The 14,459-nt window shown below is 41.1% G+C and overlaps 1 protein-coding gene across 1 annotated transcript in view; it reads left to right on the forward strand.

The window, feature by feature from the left end:
- Window positions 1-14,147, forward strand: part of ankk1 (ankyrin repeat and kinase domain containing 1) — a 51,058-nt gene extending 36,911 nt beyond the window's left edge. Inside the window, exons 8-9 of the mRNA XM_062062047.1 lie at window positions 190-430; window positions 12,829-14,147. Of these exons, the coding sequence (XP_061918031.1) occupies window positions 190-430; window positions 12,829-13,879 (1,292 nt within the window). The 3' untranslated portion in view covers window positions 13,880-14,147. The remainder of the gene's footprint in view (window positions 1-189; window positions 431-12,828) is intronic.
- The last annotated feature ends 312 nt before the right edge of the window (window positions 14,148-14,459 follow it).

Consider the following 14,459-nt stretch of genomic DNA (forward strand, 5'->3'; position numbering starts at 1 on the left):
GTTCCTTGAAGGTTGAAATCAGTGCACCAGAAAGCATAATAGAAGCCTTGCTGAAAGAGTTTACGAGAAATCTCATTGATATTTCCTTAGCATGTTTTCCTGACATTCCACAGAAGTTTGTCTCTATTGCAATCTGTGTGTTGTATCTTAAAAAATAGTACCAGCTCACTCTTGGCTTGCATTCCACAGACGAACAATCCGGCAAGGAAGCCGTGCTCTCGCTCCTCTTCAAGAAGGACTTCAGCAGTTTCAGGTCGTCGGTAAAGCGAGAGCATGTGTACACGCAGTTTAAGGGCAGCAAGAGCCTGCTGCACTACACGGTGGCCAGCGGGGACAAGACCAGCGTGGAGCATGTCCTGCGTCTGGGTGCCGATGTCAACTGTACCATGGCTAAGGGGTACACTCCGCTGATTGTTGCTGCCCTGAACAGGTCGGTGCTCAAAAAGTGGTCGTAGTCCCACAAAAGTGACAATAATAAAGAAATGCAACTTGGATAGACACTAGAGTAGTCAGTGTGCAGCTTGAAGCCACAAGTAAATAGCAAGATGGTGGTAGCGTCATGTTCTGGGGCTCCGTGAGAGCTGCCAGCACAAGGGGAGTTGCGGTTTATTAAGGGGAAACATTAAGTTCCTACATGGTAGTTATAAGGTACAACATAATACCCTCACTTGAGAAACTGGGTACCGTATTTTCCGGACTATAAGTCGCACTTAAAATCCTTTTTTTTCCCCTCAAAACTTGCCTTATAACCCGGTGCGCCCAATGTAAGGAATAATTCTGGTTTTGCTTACTGACCTCGAAGCTATTTTATTTGGTACATGGTGTAATTATAAGTGTACCAGTAGATGGCAGTCAAACATAAGAGATAGGTGTAGACTGCAATATGACTCAAGTAAACAACACCAACATTTTAAATGTTCCATTGAAAATATAGAACATTACACACGGCGCTCAAAAATCCGTCATAATGTTTTAGTACGACTTTGGTAAGCTTTGAAGCCGCACCGCTTGATGGATTGTACTGTGCTTCAACATAGGAGTAAGACATATTATCTGGCGTTTTGTTTCGCAATATTATGCAAAAGCAACTTTTCTTACCTTCTGGTACCTGCTGATCTGTATTTGGGATCTGCATAAGTACTGAAAAATTTCCCGCTTCCGCCTTTGTATAGTCCGTGCCGACACCATAGTCCAGGGGTCGGCAACCCGCGGCTCTAGAGCCGCATGCGGCTCTTTAGCGCCGCCCTAGTGGCTCTCTGAAGCTTTTTCAAAAATGTATGAAAAATAGAAAAAGATGAGGGGGAAAAAAAAAAAAATTTGTATTAGTATGGTTTCTGTAGGAGGCCAAACATGACACAAACCTCCCTAATTGTTATAAAGCACACTGTTTGTATTAAACATGCTTCACTGATTCGAGTATTTGGCGAGCGCCGTTTTGTCCTACTAATTTTGGCGGTCCTTGAACTCACCTTAGTTTGTTTCCATGTATAACTTTCTCCGACTTTCTAGGACGTGTTTTATGCCACTTCTTTTTCTCTCTCATTTTGTCCACCAAACTTTTAACGTTGTGCGTGAATGCACAAAGGTGAGTTTGGTTGATGTTATTGACTTGTGTGGAGTGCTAATCAAACATATTTGGTCACTGCATGACTGCAAGCTAATCGATGCTAACATGCTATTTAGGCTAGCTATATGTACATATTGCATCATTATGCCTCATTTGTAGCTATATTTGAGCTCATTTAGTTTCCTTTAAGTCATCTCAATTCAATGTATATCTCATGACACGTACACTATCTGTATGTAATATGGTTTCTAATTTGTTGCGGCTCCAGACAGATTTGTTTTTGTATTTTGGTCCAATATGGCTCTTTCAACATTTTGGGTTGCCGACCCCTGCCATAGTCGATAAGCTTCTTCTTTTTCTCTATCTTCTTGTTATGGGACATTCATCCTCCGTTGTTGCCATTTCTAATATAAAGTAGTGTAAAGTTCTTACTTTAGTAAACTCAGTAAACTCGCCATGAAAGCGCTAAAACATACCGGTGTAGTGAGTTTATATTATCCACCCAAGGAACTTTAGTTATTAGTAGAGAGTTCGGGTCGGACGGTTTTTCACGGTACACATTTCCGGCGGATGAGGAGATGCTGCTCCGTTATTGATTGAAGTAAAGTCTGAATGTCATTAAAACAGTTAGCTCCATCTTTTGACACTTCTTCCACCCCCGTCCTCGCACGCTACACCGCTACAACAAAGATGACGCTGTCGAAGGTGAGCCACGTAAGTAAGACCGCCCACAAAACGGCGCACCCGGAAGCGACGGTCAGAAAGCGGCTTGAAGATGATCTGTAAAACATCATCTATGCAACGTTTTGACCAAAGAACCACCATTACATGTTATGTAGACCACAAGGAAGTGGTTTTCATTTAGAAAAAAAAATAAATAATATGACTCCTTTAATGCGCCCTATAATCCGGTGGGCTTTATATATGAAAAAAGATCGAAAATAGCACATTCATCTGCAGTGCACCTTATAATCCGGAAAAATACGATAACATGGCAGTTTTCTAACATAAGGAGCCCAAACATACCTCCATGAGACAGGAAGTGTTGTGACTCCAAGGGCCCGAGCTACTAAAAGTTTGCGTGTTTCAAACACGTGCAAACTTGACAGCGCACGCAAAGTTGATCTACTAAACTTGTGCGCAGATTATTGTGTCTGGGTTCTGTATATGCAGAATACTTGCTGATGAAAGGAACACGCTCAAACATGTCCCATATATCTGCCAGCCGAAGAAAACCATTTGACTCGTCAAAACACTCAATCTGACTTGACGATAGAATGAGTGTCACCGGTAGTCAGCACTTCAATTTCATTCTTGTCAAAATCTGACGTCTGCCACACTGAAGTATTGCGGTCGGACTGGTAAAGCAGCATTGCTGCTCACATACACACAGTATACACCAGCATGGACGTGTTCATGTCACTTTGTATCAGAAATTGTAGGGACGCAACATTTTTAGATTGTGCTAAAATGATTTTTTTGATTTTTGAACTGTGCAATAATCACAATTATCTAGAAGAAAAATACAGACATTCCATAGAGATTTGGATGTCATATATTACTGTCGGAAATAAGAGTAATCCAATAATAACAGTACAAAGTAGTGAAGTTTATTTCTGGTCTTGTCATCATCGTCCGGACAAAAGGATGACACGGCAGTGCGGCTGGATCAAATGAGACGTCGGAGACGCTTTACTGAACCAAAAGTTGCTTTATTACAAGCAAACGTCATTATACGGGTCTGCAGTTCCCTGGAGGAGCCTAGGTCAAAAAATGAAGGAGACGTTTGTGTGTAAGTGTCTGGAAAGTAACTGCTTTAAGTCATAACTTAAAGGCCTACTGAAACCCACTACTACCGACCACGCAGTCTGATAGTTTATATATCAATGATGAAATCTTACATTGCAACACATGCCAATACGGCCGGGTTAACTTATAAAGTGCAATTTTTAAATTTCCCGCTAAACTTCCGGTTGAAAACGTCTATGTATGATGACGTATGCGCGTGACGCCAATCGTTAAAACGGAAGTATTCGGACACATTGAATCCAATACAAAAAGCTTGGTTTTCATCGCAAAATTCCACAGTATTCTGGACATCTGTGTTGGGGAATCTTTTGCAATTTGTTTAATGAACAATGAAGACTGCAAAGAAGAAAGTTGTAGGTGGGATCGGTGTATTAGCGGCTGGCTGCAGCAACACAACCAGGAAGACTTTGACTTGGATAGCAGACGCACTATCCGACGCTAGCCGCCGACCGCACGGATGATCGGGTGAAGTCCTTCGTCGCTCCGTCGATCACTGGAACGCAGGTGAGCACGGGTGTTGATGAGCAGATGAGGGCTGGCTGGCGTAGGTGGATAGCTAATGTTTTTAGCATAGCTCTGTGAAGTCCCGTTGCTAAGTTAGCTTCAATGGCGTTGTTAGCAACAGCATTGTTAAGCTTCGCCAGGCTGGAAAGCATTAACCGTGTATTTACAAGTCCATGGTTTAATAGTATTGTTGATTTTCTGTCTATCCTTCCAGTCAGGTGTTTATATCTTTTGTTTCTATCTGCAGTTAAGCCCGATGCTATCACGTTAGCTCCATAGCTAAAGTGCTTCGCCGATGTATTAAAAGTCACTGTGAATGTCCATTTCGCGTTCTCGACTCTCATTTTCAAGAGGATATAGTATCCGAGGTGGTTTAAAATACAAATCCGTGATCCACAATAGAAAAAGGAGAGAGTGTGGAATCCAATGAGCCCTTGTACCTAAGTTACGGTCAGAGCGAAAAAAGATGTGTCCTGCACTGCACTCTAGTCCTTCACTCTCACGTTCTTTATCCACGAATCTTTCATCCTGGCTCAAATTAATCGGGTAATCGTCGCTTTCTCGGTCCGAATCGCTCTCGCTGCTGGTGTAAACAATGGGGAAATGTGAGGAGCCTTTCAACCTGTGACGTCACGCTACTTCCGGTACAGGCAAGGCTTTTTTTATCAGCGACCAAAAGTTGCAAACTTTATCGTCGATGTTCTCTACTAAATCCTTTCAGCAAAAATATGGCAATATCGCGGAATAATCAAGTATGACACAGAATGGATCTGCTATCCCCGTTTAAATTAAAAAAAATCATTTCAGTAGGCCTTTAAATGTTGGCGTTGAGCTAGACAGGTAGTCTCCTCTCAAGGATATGGTTATCACTTTTGAATTCCGAAGTCCCAATTAGAGCCTCTTTCCTACGAGAAGTAATCCAATCCACCTGCGAATATCAAACTAAGGGGCCTTATCTATTTATAGGCTTAAACTGAAATACCACTATTTAATTAAACTTGGTGGTTTGCTTTCACCAAGGTGAATATAAACATTCACCATACGTATATGAGTTAATTAATTTACTTCAGTGGCACACATAAAAATTATTATTCATAACAAATTAATTATTGAATATACACTACCGTTCAAAAGTTTGGGGTCACAATGAAATGTCCTTATTTTTGAAGGAAAAGCACTGTACTTTTCAATGAAGATAACTTTAAACTAGTCTTAACTTTAAAGAAATACACTCTATACATTGCTAATGTGGTAAATGACTATTCTAGCTGCAAATGTCTGGTTTTTGGTGCAATATCTACATAGGTGTATAGAGGCCCATTTCCAGCAACTATCACTCCAGTGTTCTAATGGTACAATGTGTTTGCTCATTGGCTCAGAAGGCTAATTGATGATTAGAAAACCCTTGTGCAATCATGTTCACACATCTGAAAACAGTTTAGCTTGTTACAAAAGCTACAAAACTGACCTTCCTTTGAGCAGATTGAGTTTCTGGAGCACCACAATTGTGGGGTCAATTAAACGCTCAAAATGGCCAGAAAAAGAGAACTTTCATCTGAAACTCGACAGTCTATTCTTGTTCTTAGAAATGAAGGCTATTCCACAAAATTGTTTGGGTGACCCCAAACTTTTGAACGGTAGTGTATGTATTATGAATGAATGACTTCATGTATTTATTCCGGCAGACAGACATATACAGCAACTCTTCATCACTCTTTGTAATTTGACAGACATGCAACAGCACCCACGGAAAAGGGAAACGGGAAAAAACCAAGAATGCTTATCCATGTCCTGCCCCTAATTTACAATCAACTTATATGTTGGTTATATATGTTGGTTATATATGTTGGTTATATATGTTGGTTATATAGTCCAAGTTTCAACAGCAGATTTGATGGATATATGACAATTTCAGAACAAGTAAAACATATGATAATGGATGATAATGACAAGTCAGTATACATACACCAATATGGATATATTTTGTTTGATTCATTGATTTTTATTTACATTTTATTTTTTGTTGGTTTCTTAGTCCACATGAGGTCCAATTCCTGTTTCTTCTTGTGTTATTTTGTGCAGATTCATGAACCAATTTTTCCACGTCGTCATTTATGTCCACGTGATGGCCCAGTTTAAGTCTGATTATAATCCATTTAGAGTTTTTGAGGTTCGAATGTCCAGATAATCCCGCACAGACCGAAAGTGGCCCCTCTACAATGCAGTGTAAATTTCCATGAGAGGAAGTGAATTTTCTGCGGAACAATAAGAAATGACTCATTCATTCATTATTCCTCGTCTTCCTCTTCATCCTCCACAGCTTTTGCTCCAGCAGACTTTTTGAATTCCGCACGCAGTAAGGCCATTTCATCCTTGGTCTCCGCGATATCAGACCTCATTTTTCTGATTGCGGTCAGGACTTCCCTGTTCCCAGCGAAGTCCGACCCCATCTTTCTCAGCCTGCGGTACACCAGGAAAAGACCACCGCCCAGGCAAATCATGCCCACCACCATGGATGCGTAAATGATCACATCTTCCACATCCAAAACGTATTAATATAAGACTAAGATTATCTGTTTTGATCCCACAGGGGAAAATGAAGTCAATTGTTATTGTCATCAACTGTCATCTAAATTATCTTATTTATTCATATTTAACAATCTATTTTATTATGCATTATTAATAACTGGAATGTACATAATTTGATCCCGTGGTATATGGCTGTTATTCTACAGGCTCCTGGTGTTTTACACTTGCAATATTAATTTACAATGCCTATAGTTTTTCCAACACAGACAGAACTCGCAATCTCTAACGTTAAATGGTCCCTGAATGACAGGAGTACCTGTTGCTGTTTGTTTACACCGAACTGACTCCTTTATATTTACCTCAATTCTTCATGAAGTAACTTGCTACGATCATAATTTAACTCAATTATTATATCTTACCTTTCACTTAGGTGAGTGATGCTCGGTGGTGATCCCGCAAAAGCTGAACCATATTGGACGTATTCCACCCTTTAGCCGCAACTTTCTCTTGGCAGGTTTTAACCAATGAATGAGTCATCGGCTTCGATGACCTCTTTGGGTATTTGTTTACAGTAGGTAAGGGATTCATATGGCCCTATTCCTGGGTGGACCTTGTGTGAGAGGAAGGTGGGGGTTTAATCATCTTGCAATGATGATTAAACCCACATAGCACCTGACGATGTAGTAGTCAACGTTGGAATTGCCACAAAACAATTTTTTAAAGATATTCAACACCCTACTGCTGTGTGGCGGCTAAAGTCGATTGTGCATCCCCCCCGTTTGTCACGTTTCATGTGTCAGGTAAACTGTGACATATAGGGCGTATGGGTACGTTATTTTCGGCCATATAAACCCACAACGGGATTTATATGACCGAAAATAACATACCAGCATTATGTTTGTTCATAGGAGGACTGAAACAAATGTAGTGGAGCCTTTGCAATTAAATAACTGCCGTCTTTAATTACGGTTAATAGTAAAACTGGTTCAATGTTGCATCGCTAATAGAGAGACGCACGATGGTGCTAGGTGCCATAATTGGTTTGTTTAAAGCAGGGGTCACCAACCTTTTTGAAACCAAGAGCTACTTCCTGGGTACTGATTAATGCGAAGGGCTACCAGTTTGATACACACTTAAATAAATTGCCAGAAATAGCCAATTTGCTCAATTTACCTTTAACTCTATGTTATTATTAATAATTAATGATATTTACACTTAATTGAACGGTTTAAAAGAGGAGAAAACACGAAAAAAATGACAATTACATTTTGAAACATAGTTTATCTTCAATTTCGACTCTTTAAAATTCAAAATTCAACCGAAAAAAAGAAGAGAAAAACTTAAAAAAAGAATTTATGGAACATCATTAGTAATTTTTCCTGATTAAGATAATTTTAGAATTTTAAATAAATAGGTTAAAATCCAATCTACACTTTGTTAGAATATATAACAAATTGGACCAAGCTATATTTCTAACAAAGACAAATCATTATTTCTTCTAGATTTTCCAGAACAAAAATTTTAAAAGAAATTCAAAAGACTTTGAAATAAGATTTAAATTTGATTCTACAGATTTTCTAGATTTGCCAGAATATTTTTTTTGAATTTTAATCATAATAAGTTTGAAGAAATATTTCACAAATATTCTTCGTCGAAAAAACAGAAGCTAAAATGAAGAATTAAATCAAAATTTATTTATTATTCTTTACAATAAAAAAAAAAACATTTACTTGAACATTGATTTAAATTGTCAGGAAAGAAGAGGAAGGAATTTAAAAGGTAAAAAGGTATATGTGTTTAAAAATCCTAAAATCATTTTTAAGGTTGTATTTTTTCTCTAAAATTGTCTTTCTGAAAGTTATAAGATGCAAAGTAAAAAAATTAATGAATTTATTTAAACAAGTGAAGACCAAGTCTTTAAAATATTTTCTTGGATTTTCAAATTCTATTTGAGTTTTGTCTCTCTTAGAATTAAAAATGTCGGGCAAAGCGAGACCAGCTTGCTAGTAAATAAATAAAATTTAAAAAATAGAGGCAGCTCACTGGTAAGTGCTGCTATTTGAGCTATTTTTAGAACAGGCCAGCGGGCTACTCATCTGGTCCTTATGGGCTACCTGGTGCCCGCGGGCACCGCGTTTGTGACCCCTGGTTTAAAGCATGACGATGTTTGTGAGATGTACAAAGCTAAAATCATTCTGGAAAGAAGTACACTTATGTGTAAAGTGCTGGAAAATAATATTACAATGACGTGTATGACTATGTATATGTATATACACCTCATATCTACAAACCCCAAAACCAGTGAAGTTGGCACGTTGTGTAAATCGTAAATAAAAACAGAATACAATGATTTGGTAGTGCTTTTCAACCTATATTCAATTGAATATACTGCAAAGACAAGATACTTAACGTTCGAACTGGAAAACTTTATTTTTTGCAAATAATAGCTTATTTAGAATTTGATGCCTGCAGCATGTTTTAAAAAAGGTGGCACAAGTGGCAAAAAAAAAAATGAGAAAGTTGAGGAATGCTCATCAAACACTTATTTCGAACACCCCACAGGTGAACAGGCTAATTGGGAACGGTGGGTGCCATGATTGGGTATAAAAGCAGCTTCCATGAAATGCTCAGTCAAGGATGGGGCGAGGGTCACCATTTTGTGAACAAATGCGTGAGCAAATGGTCAAACAGTTTAAGAACAACATTTCTCAACGAGCTATTGCAAGGAATTTAGGGATTTCACCATCTACGGTCCGTAATATCATCAAAAGGTTCAGAGAATCTGGAGAAATCCCTGCACGTTAGCGGCTAAGCCCGTGACCTTGGATCCCTCAGGCCTTACTGCATCAAAAAGTGACATCAGTGTGTAAAGGATATCGACACATGGGCTCAGGAACAGTTCAGAAAACCACTGCCAGTAACTACAGTTTGTCGCTACATCTGTAAGTGCAAGTTAAAACTCTACTATGCAAAGCCAAAACCGTTTATCAACAACACCCAGAAACGCCGCCGGCTTCGCTGGGCCCGAGCTCATCTAAGATGGACTGATGAAAAGTGGAAAAGTGTTCTGTGGTCTAACGAGTCCACATTTCAAATTTCAAACTGTGGACGCCGTGTCCTCCGGAGAAAAAAGGAAAAGAACCATCCGGACTGTTCCAGGCCCAAAGTTCAAAAGCCAGCATCTGTGATGGTATGGGGGTTTATTAATGCCCAAGGCATGGGTAACTTACACATCTGTGAAGGCACCATTAATGCTGAAAGGTACATACAGGTTTTGGAGCAACATATGTTGCCATCCAAGCAACGTTATCATGGACGCCCCTGCTTATTTCAGCAAGACAGTGCCAAGCAACGTGTTACAACAGCGTGGCTTCATAGTAAAAGAGTGCGGGTACTAGACTGGCCTGCCTGTAGTCCAGACCTGTCTCCCATTGAAAATGTGTGGCGCATTATGAAGCCTAAAATACTGTTGAACAACTTAAGCTGTACATCAAGCAAGAATGAGAAATAATTCCACCTGAAAAGCTTCAAAAATATGTCTCCTCAGTTCCCAAACGTTTACTGAGTGTTGTTAAAAGGAAAGGCCATGTAACACAGTGGTGAACATGCCCCTGTGCCAACTTTTTTGCAATGTGTTGCTGCCATTAAATTCTAAGTTAATGATTATTTGCAAAAAAAAAAATTGTTTTTCAGTTCGAACAATAAATATCTTGTCTTTGCAGTCTATTCAATTGAATATAAGTTGAAACTTATTTGCAAATCATTGTATTCTGTTTTTATTTACGAAATTTACAACTTGCCAACTTCACTGGTTTTGGGTTTTGTATATGAGGTGTACGGACAGAAGATCGTTATTTGGTTAAGGTGCTTTTTACAGCCTCTAGGAATATCACAATATCATGGAACAAGCTGGAACCTTCTGCTGAAAAATTATGGCTGGACTTTATCAAAAAATATGGACAGTGGCGAAAATGACTCATAATACATCTGAGGGAAGACCTGTTTAAGAAAAGATGGTTGAGGTGGATGGTGTCATGATCTGTTGCCCGGCGGATCATGTTTGTTTAGTTTTTGACTCCCTCATTTCCTGTTTTGCGCACCCCTGGGGTAATGTTTTAGTTGCCATGGGTGCAAATAAGTTTCACCTGCCTCTGATTAGTGTTCAGGACGCTCACCTTCTCCCAGGCACTAATCACTGATTAGGAATAAGTAGCTCTCTGATTAGTAATCAGAGAGCTACTTATTCCTGTTTTTCGCCACACCCAGTCTGGCTTTACCTTTGGAATCCTGAGCTAAGCTTAGCCATTTGTTTTCTTGTTAGCTCTTCCATTAGCTCCCTGTGCTATCGGCACGCTGTACTTTTGTATTTTTTTAATGATTTATGGACATTAAATCATTTTCTTACCTGCACCCTGCATCCAGAGTTCCGTCTGCATCTTGGAGAACAATCTGCACATCACCATGCGACCAAACCGTAACATTCATTATACTTATTCTAGGTCAATAAACACTTTTAAGATGATAAGTAAACTCCTGGAAATTATTTTCCCAGGAGTTTAGTTTAGTAAAGGCTGCCCTTTGTCACTGATTCTGTTCATAACTTTTATGGACAGAATCTCTAGGCGCAGTCAGGGCGTTGAGGGGATCCGGTTTGGTGGCTGCAGGATTAGGTCTCTGCTTTTTGCAGATGATGTGGTCCTGATGGCTTCATCTGGCCAGGATCTTCAGCTCTCACTGGATCGGTTTGAGTGTGAAGCGACTGGGATGGGAATCAGCACCTCCAAGTCCGAGTCCATGGTTCTCGCCCGGAAAAGGGTGGAGTGCTATCTACGGGTTAGGGAGGAGACCCTGCCCCAAGTGGAGGAGTTCAAGAACCTCGGAGTCTTGTTCAAGAGTGAGGAAAGAGTGGATCGTGAGATCGACAGGCGGATCGGTGCGGCGTCTTCAGTAATGTGGACGCTGTATCAATCCGTTGTGGTGAAGAAGTAGCTGAGCCGGAAGGTAAAACTCTCAATTTACCGGTCGATCTACGTTCCCATCCTCACCTATGGTCATGTGCTTTGGGTTATGACCGAAAGGACAAAATCATGGGTACAAGCAGCCAAAATGAGTTTCCTCCGCCGGGTGGCGGGTCTCTCCCTTAGAGATAGGGTGAGAAGCTCAAAGTAAAGCCGCTGCTCCTCCACATCGAGAGGAGCCAGATGAGGTATGAGCAGCTGGTCAGGATGCCACCCGAACGCCTCCCTAGGGAGGTATTTAGGGCACGTCCGACCGGTAGGAGGCCACGGGGAAGACCCAGGACACGTTGGGAAGACTATGTCTCCCGGCTGGCCTGGGAACGCCTCGGGATCCCCCGGGAAGAGCTGGACGAAGTGGCTGGGAAGAGGGAAGTCTGGGCTTCTCTGCTTAGGCTGCTGCCCCCGCGAACCGACCTCGGATAAGCGGAAGAAGATGGATGGATGGATCTATGAGTATTATTATGATTGTTGTAGTATTATTATACTTTTATATTATTTTCTTGTTTATAAACAAAATGTTTATGAACTCTTTTTATTTAATTTTTTTTACTTTAATTTCATTTTAACTTATATATTTTTTTTCAATCAGGTCTATATATATTTTTCCAATAAACATCAAGTTTTGTTTTTTTTAAACCATGAAAATGTACACTACCGTTCAAAAGTTTGGGGTCACCCAAACAATTTTGTGTTTGAGCCTTCATTTCTAAGAACAAGAATAGACTGTCGAGTTTCAGATGAAAGTTCTCTTTTTCTGGCCATTTTGAGCGTTTAATTGACCCCACAAATGTGATGCTCCAGAAACTCAATCTGCTCAAAGGAAGGTCAGTTTTGTAGCTTCTGTAACGAGCTAAACTGTTTTCAGATGTGTGAACATGATTGCACAAGGGTTTTCTAATCATCAATTAGCCTTCTGAGCCAATGAGCAAACACATTGTACCATTAGAACACTGGAGTGATAGTTTCTGGAAATGGGCCTCTATACACCTATGTAGACGTTGCACCAAAAACCAGACATTTGCAGCTAGAATAGTCATTTACCACATTAGCAATGTATAGAGTGTATTTCTTTAAAGTTAAGACTAGTTTAAAGTTATCTTCATTGAAAAGTACAGTGCTTTTCCTTCAAAAATAAGGACATTTCAATGTGACCCCAAACTTTTGAACGGTAGTGTACATTTTCTACACCAGTCATCCCGTTTAGGGTGAGAAGGTAGCAGGAGTCTATCCTAATATATGGAATAATGCCAGTCACGTTTCATGTGTTCATTTAGATCTTGCACAGATTTAATTAGCCAGTTAATTTAAACGGGTAATTGTTATCAAAGGTTTATTTTGTTATCATCATCATCGTGTGGTGATTGCTAATTAGCATGTTCCTAAAAGTCCTTGTTTCTGCAGACTTCACGACATCATGTCATTGTTGCTGGACCACGGCGCCGACCCGGCCCAGGGAGACGAGGACCAGTGGACCGCCATCCATTTTGCGGCGCAGAACGGCGATGACAGGGCCGTACGTCTCTTGTTGAATAAAGGGATGTTGGCGGATGCCCGTGAAAAGTCAGGATGGATGCCCCTCCACCTGGCGTGCCAGAATGGCCATGAGACAGTCGTCCGCCTCCTGCTGACGCGGATGTCCATCAAGACGATTGAGGAAAAGGAGGAAGCGCAGGGGAGGACGGCCCTGCACCTGGCCGCCATTTACGGACACATAAATATCACCAAGCTGCTCCTGTCCCAGGGAGCCCAACTTAACGCCACCGACGCCTCCCTGTCCACTCCTCTCCACTTGTCAGCCAACGCGGGATGTAACAGAATAGTGCGACAGTTGGTGATGGGCGGAGCTGAGGTCGACCCTTTGGACAGGAAAGGCAGCACTCCGCTTCACATGGCGGCGCTTAAGGGTCACACGGGCATATGCAGGCAGCTGCTGGCGCAAGGGGCCGACCCCGACGCCAAAACCAACCAAGGCTGGACGCCCATGCACCTGGCCGCCATCAAGAGACACGAAACCACCGTGGTGGAGCTAAACAACCAGGGCGCCAGCGTGAACGCCCCAGGCGACAAGGGCTGGACGCCGCTCCACCTCGCCTGCCACCAGAGCGAGGACCAACTGGTGGCCAAGCTCCTGGCGGCGCAGGCCGACCCCAACGTGAGGGAGGACGGCGACCGGTGGACGCCGTTGCACATGGCCTGCGCCAGCCTCAGCTTCCCGAGCGTGCTCCACCTGATATCTCATCACGCCGAGGTGAACGCTGTCAGCGCGCGGAAGGCCACGCCTCTGCACGTGGCCGCCCAGCACGGCGCCGTGGCCATCGTCAAGGCGCTGCTGCTCAACGGCGCCGACGCCACCTTGAGAGACGCTTCCGGATTTGCAGCTGTCGACGTCGCCCACAACCATGGGAAATATGAAGTAGTGCAACAGCTTGAAACTTTTGCTGAAGAAAACTAAGGAACACGCAATATTTATTATTACACCCCTTCAATCGATGCGGGAAGGCTCATCGCTAAAGAAGGAGTTGCTTTCCATTTTTTGATGCTTCATCCAATCAGCGCAGGATGTTCCTATCGCTCTAAAACACAATAAAAACACAAAAAAATAAAATAAAACACAATTGTCACTTTCAGGGGGAGTCTTACTGTCACCGCTGTTTCAATGTTAAACATTGACCATCTGTTTCCTTGCAATGATGGATTTATATTTTTTACATGTGTTTTACAAAGGCTACTTTAAAATAAATTATTTGAATTCTAATTTATAAAAAAATGTTGTCTGCGTGATTCTATGAATACAACGCCTAAACATTTCAACAAAATATGATATCGCGTAAAAAAAAAGGCAGAATGGAAATATTATTCTTTAACCCTTGTGTGGTGTTCGGGTCTGTGGGACCCGTTTTCATTTTTTATTAAAAGAAAAATTATATAATTAATTAATTTTTCAAACTGAGACTCACTGACTTTGGCTCATTTTCTGTGAAAAACATATTTACATAATATATATATATATATATTATATATTATATATATAT

The sequence above is a fragment of the Entelurus aequoreus genome, linkage group LG10 (genome assembly GCF_033978785.1).
Source record: "Entelurus aequoreus isolate RoL-2023_Sb linkage group LG10, RoL_Eaeq_v1.1, whole genome shotgun sequence".
Lineage (NCBI taxonomy): Eukaryota > Metazoa > Chordata > Actinopteri > Syngnathiformes > Syngnathidae > Entelurus > Entelurus aequoreus.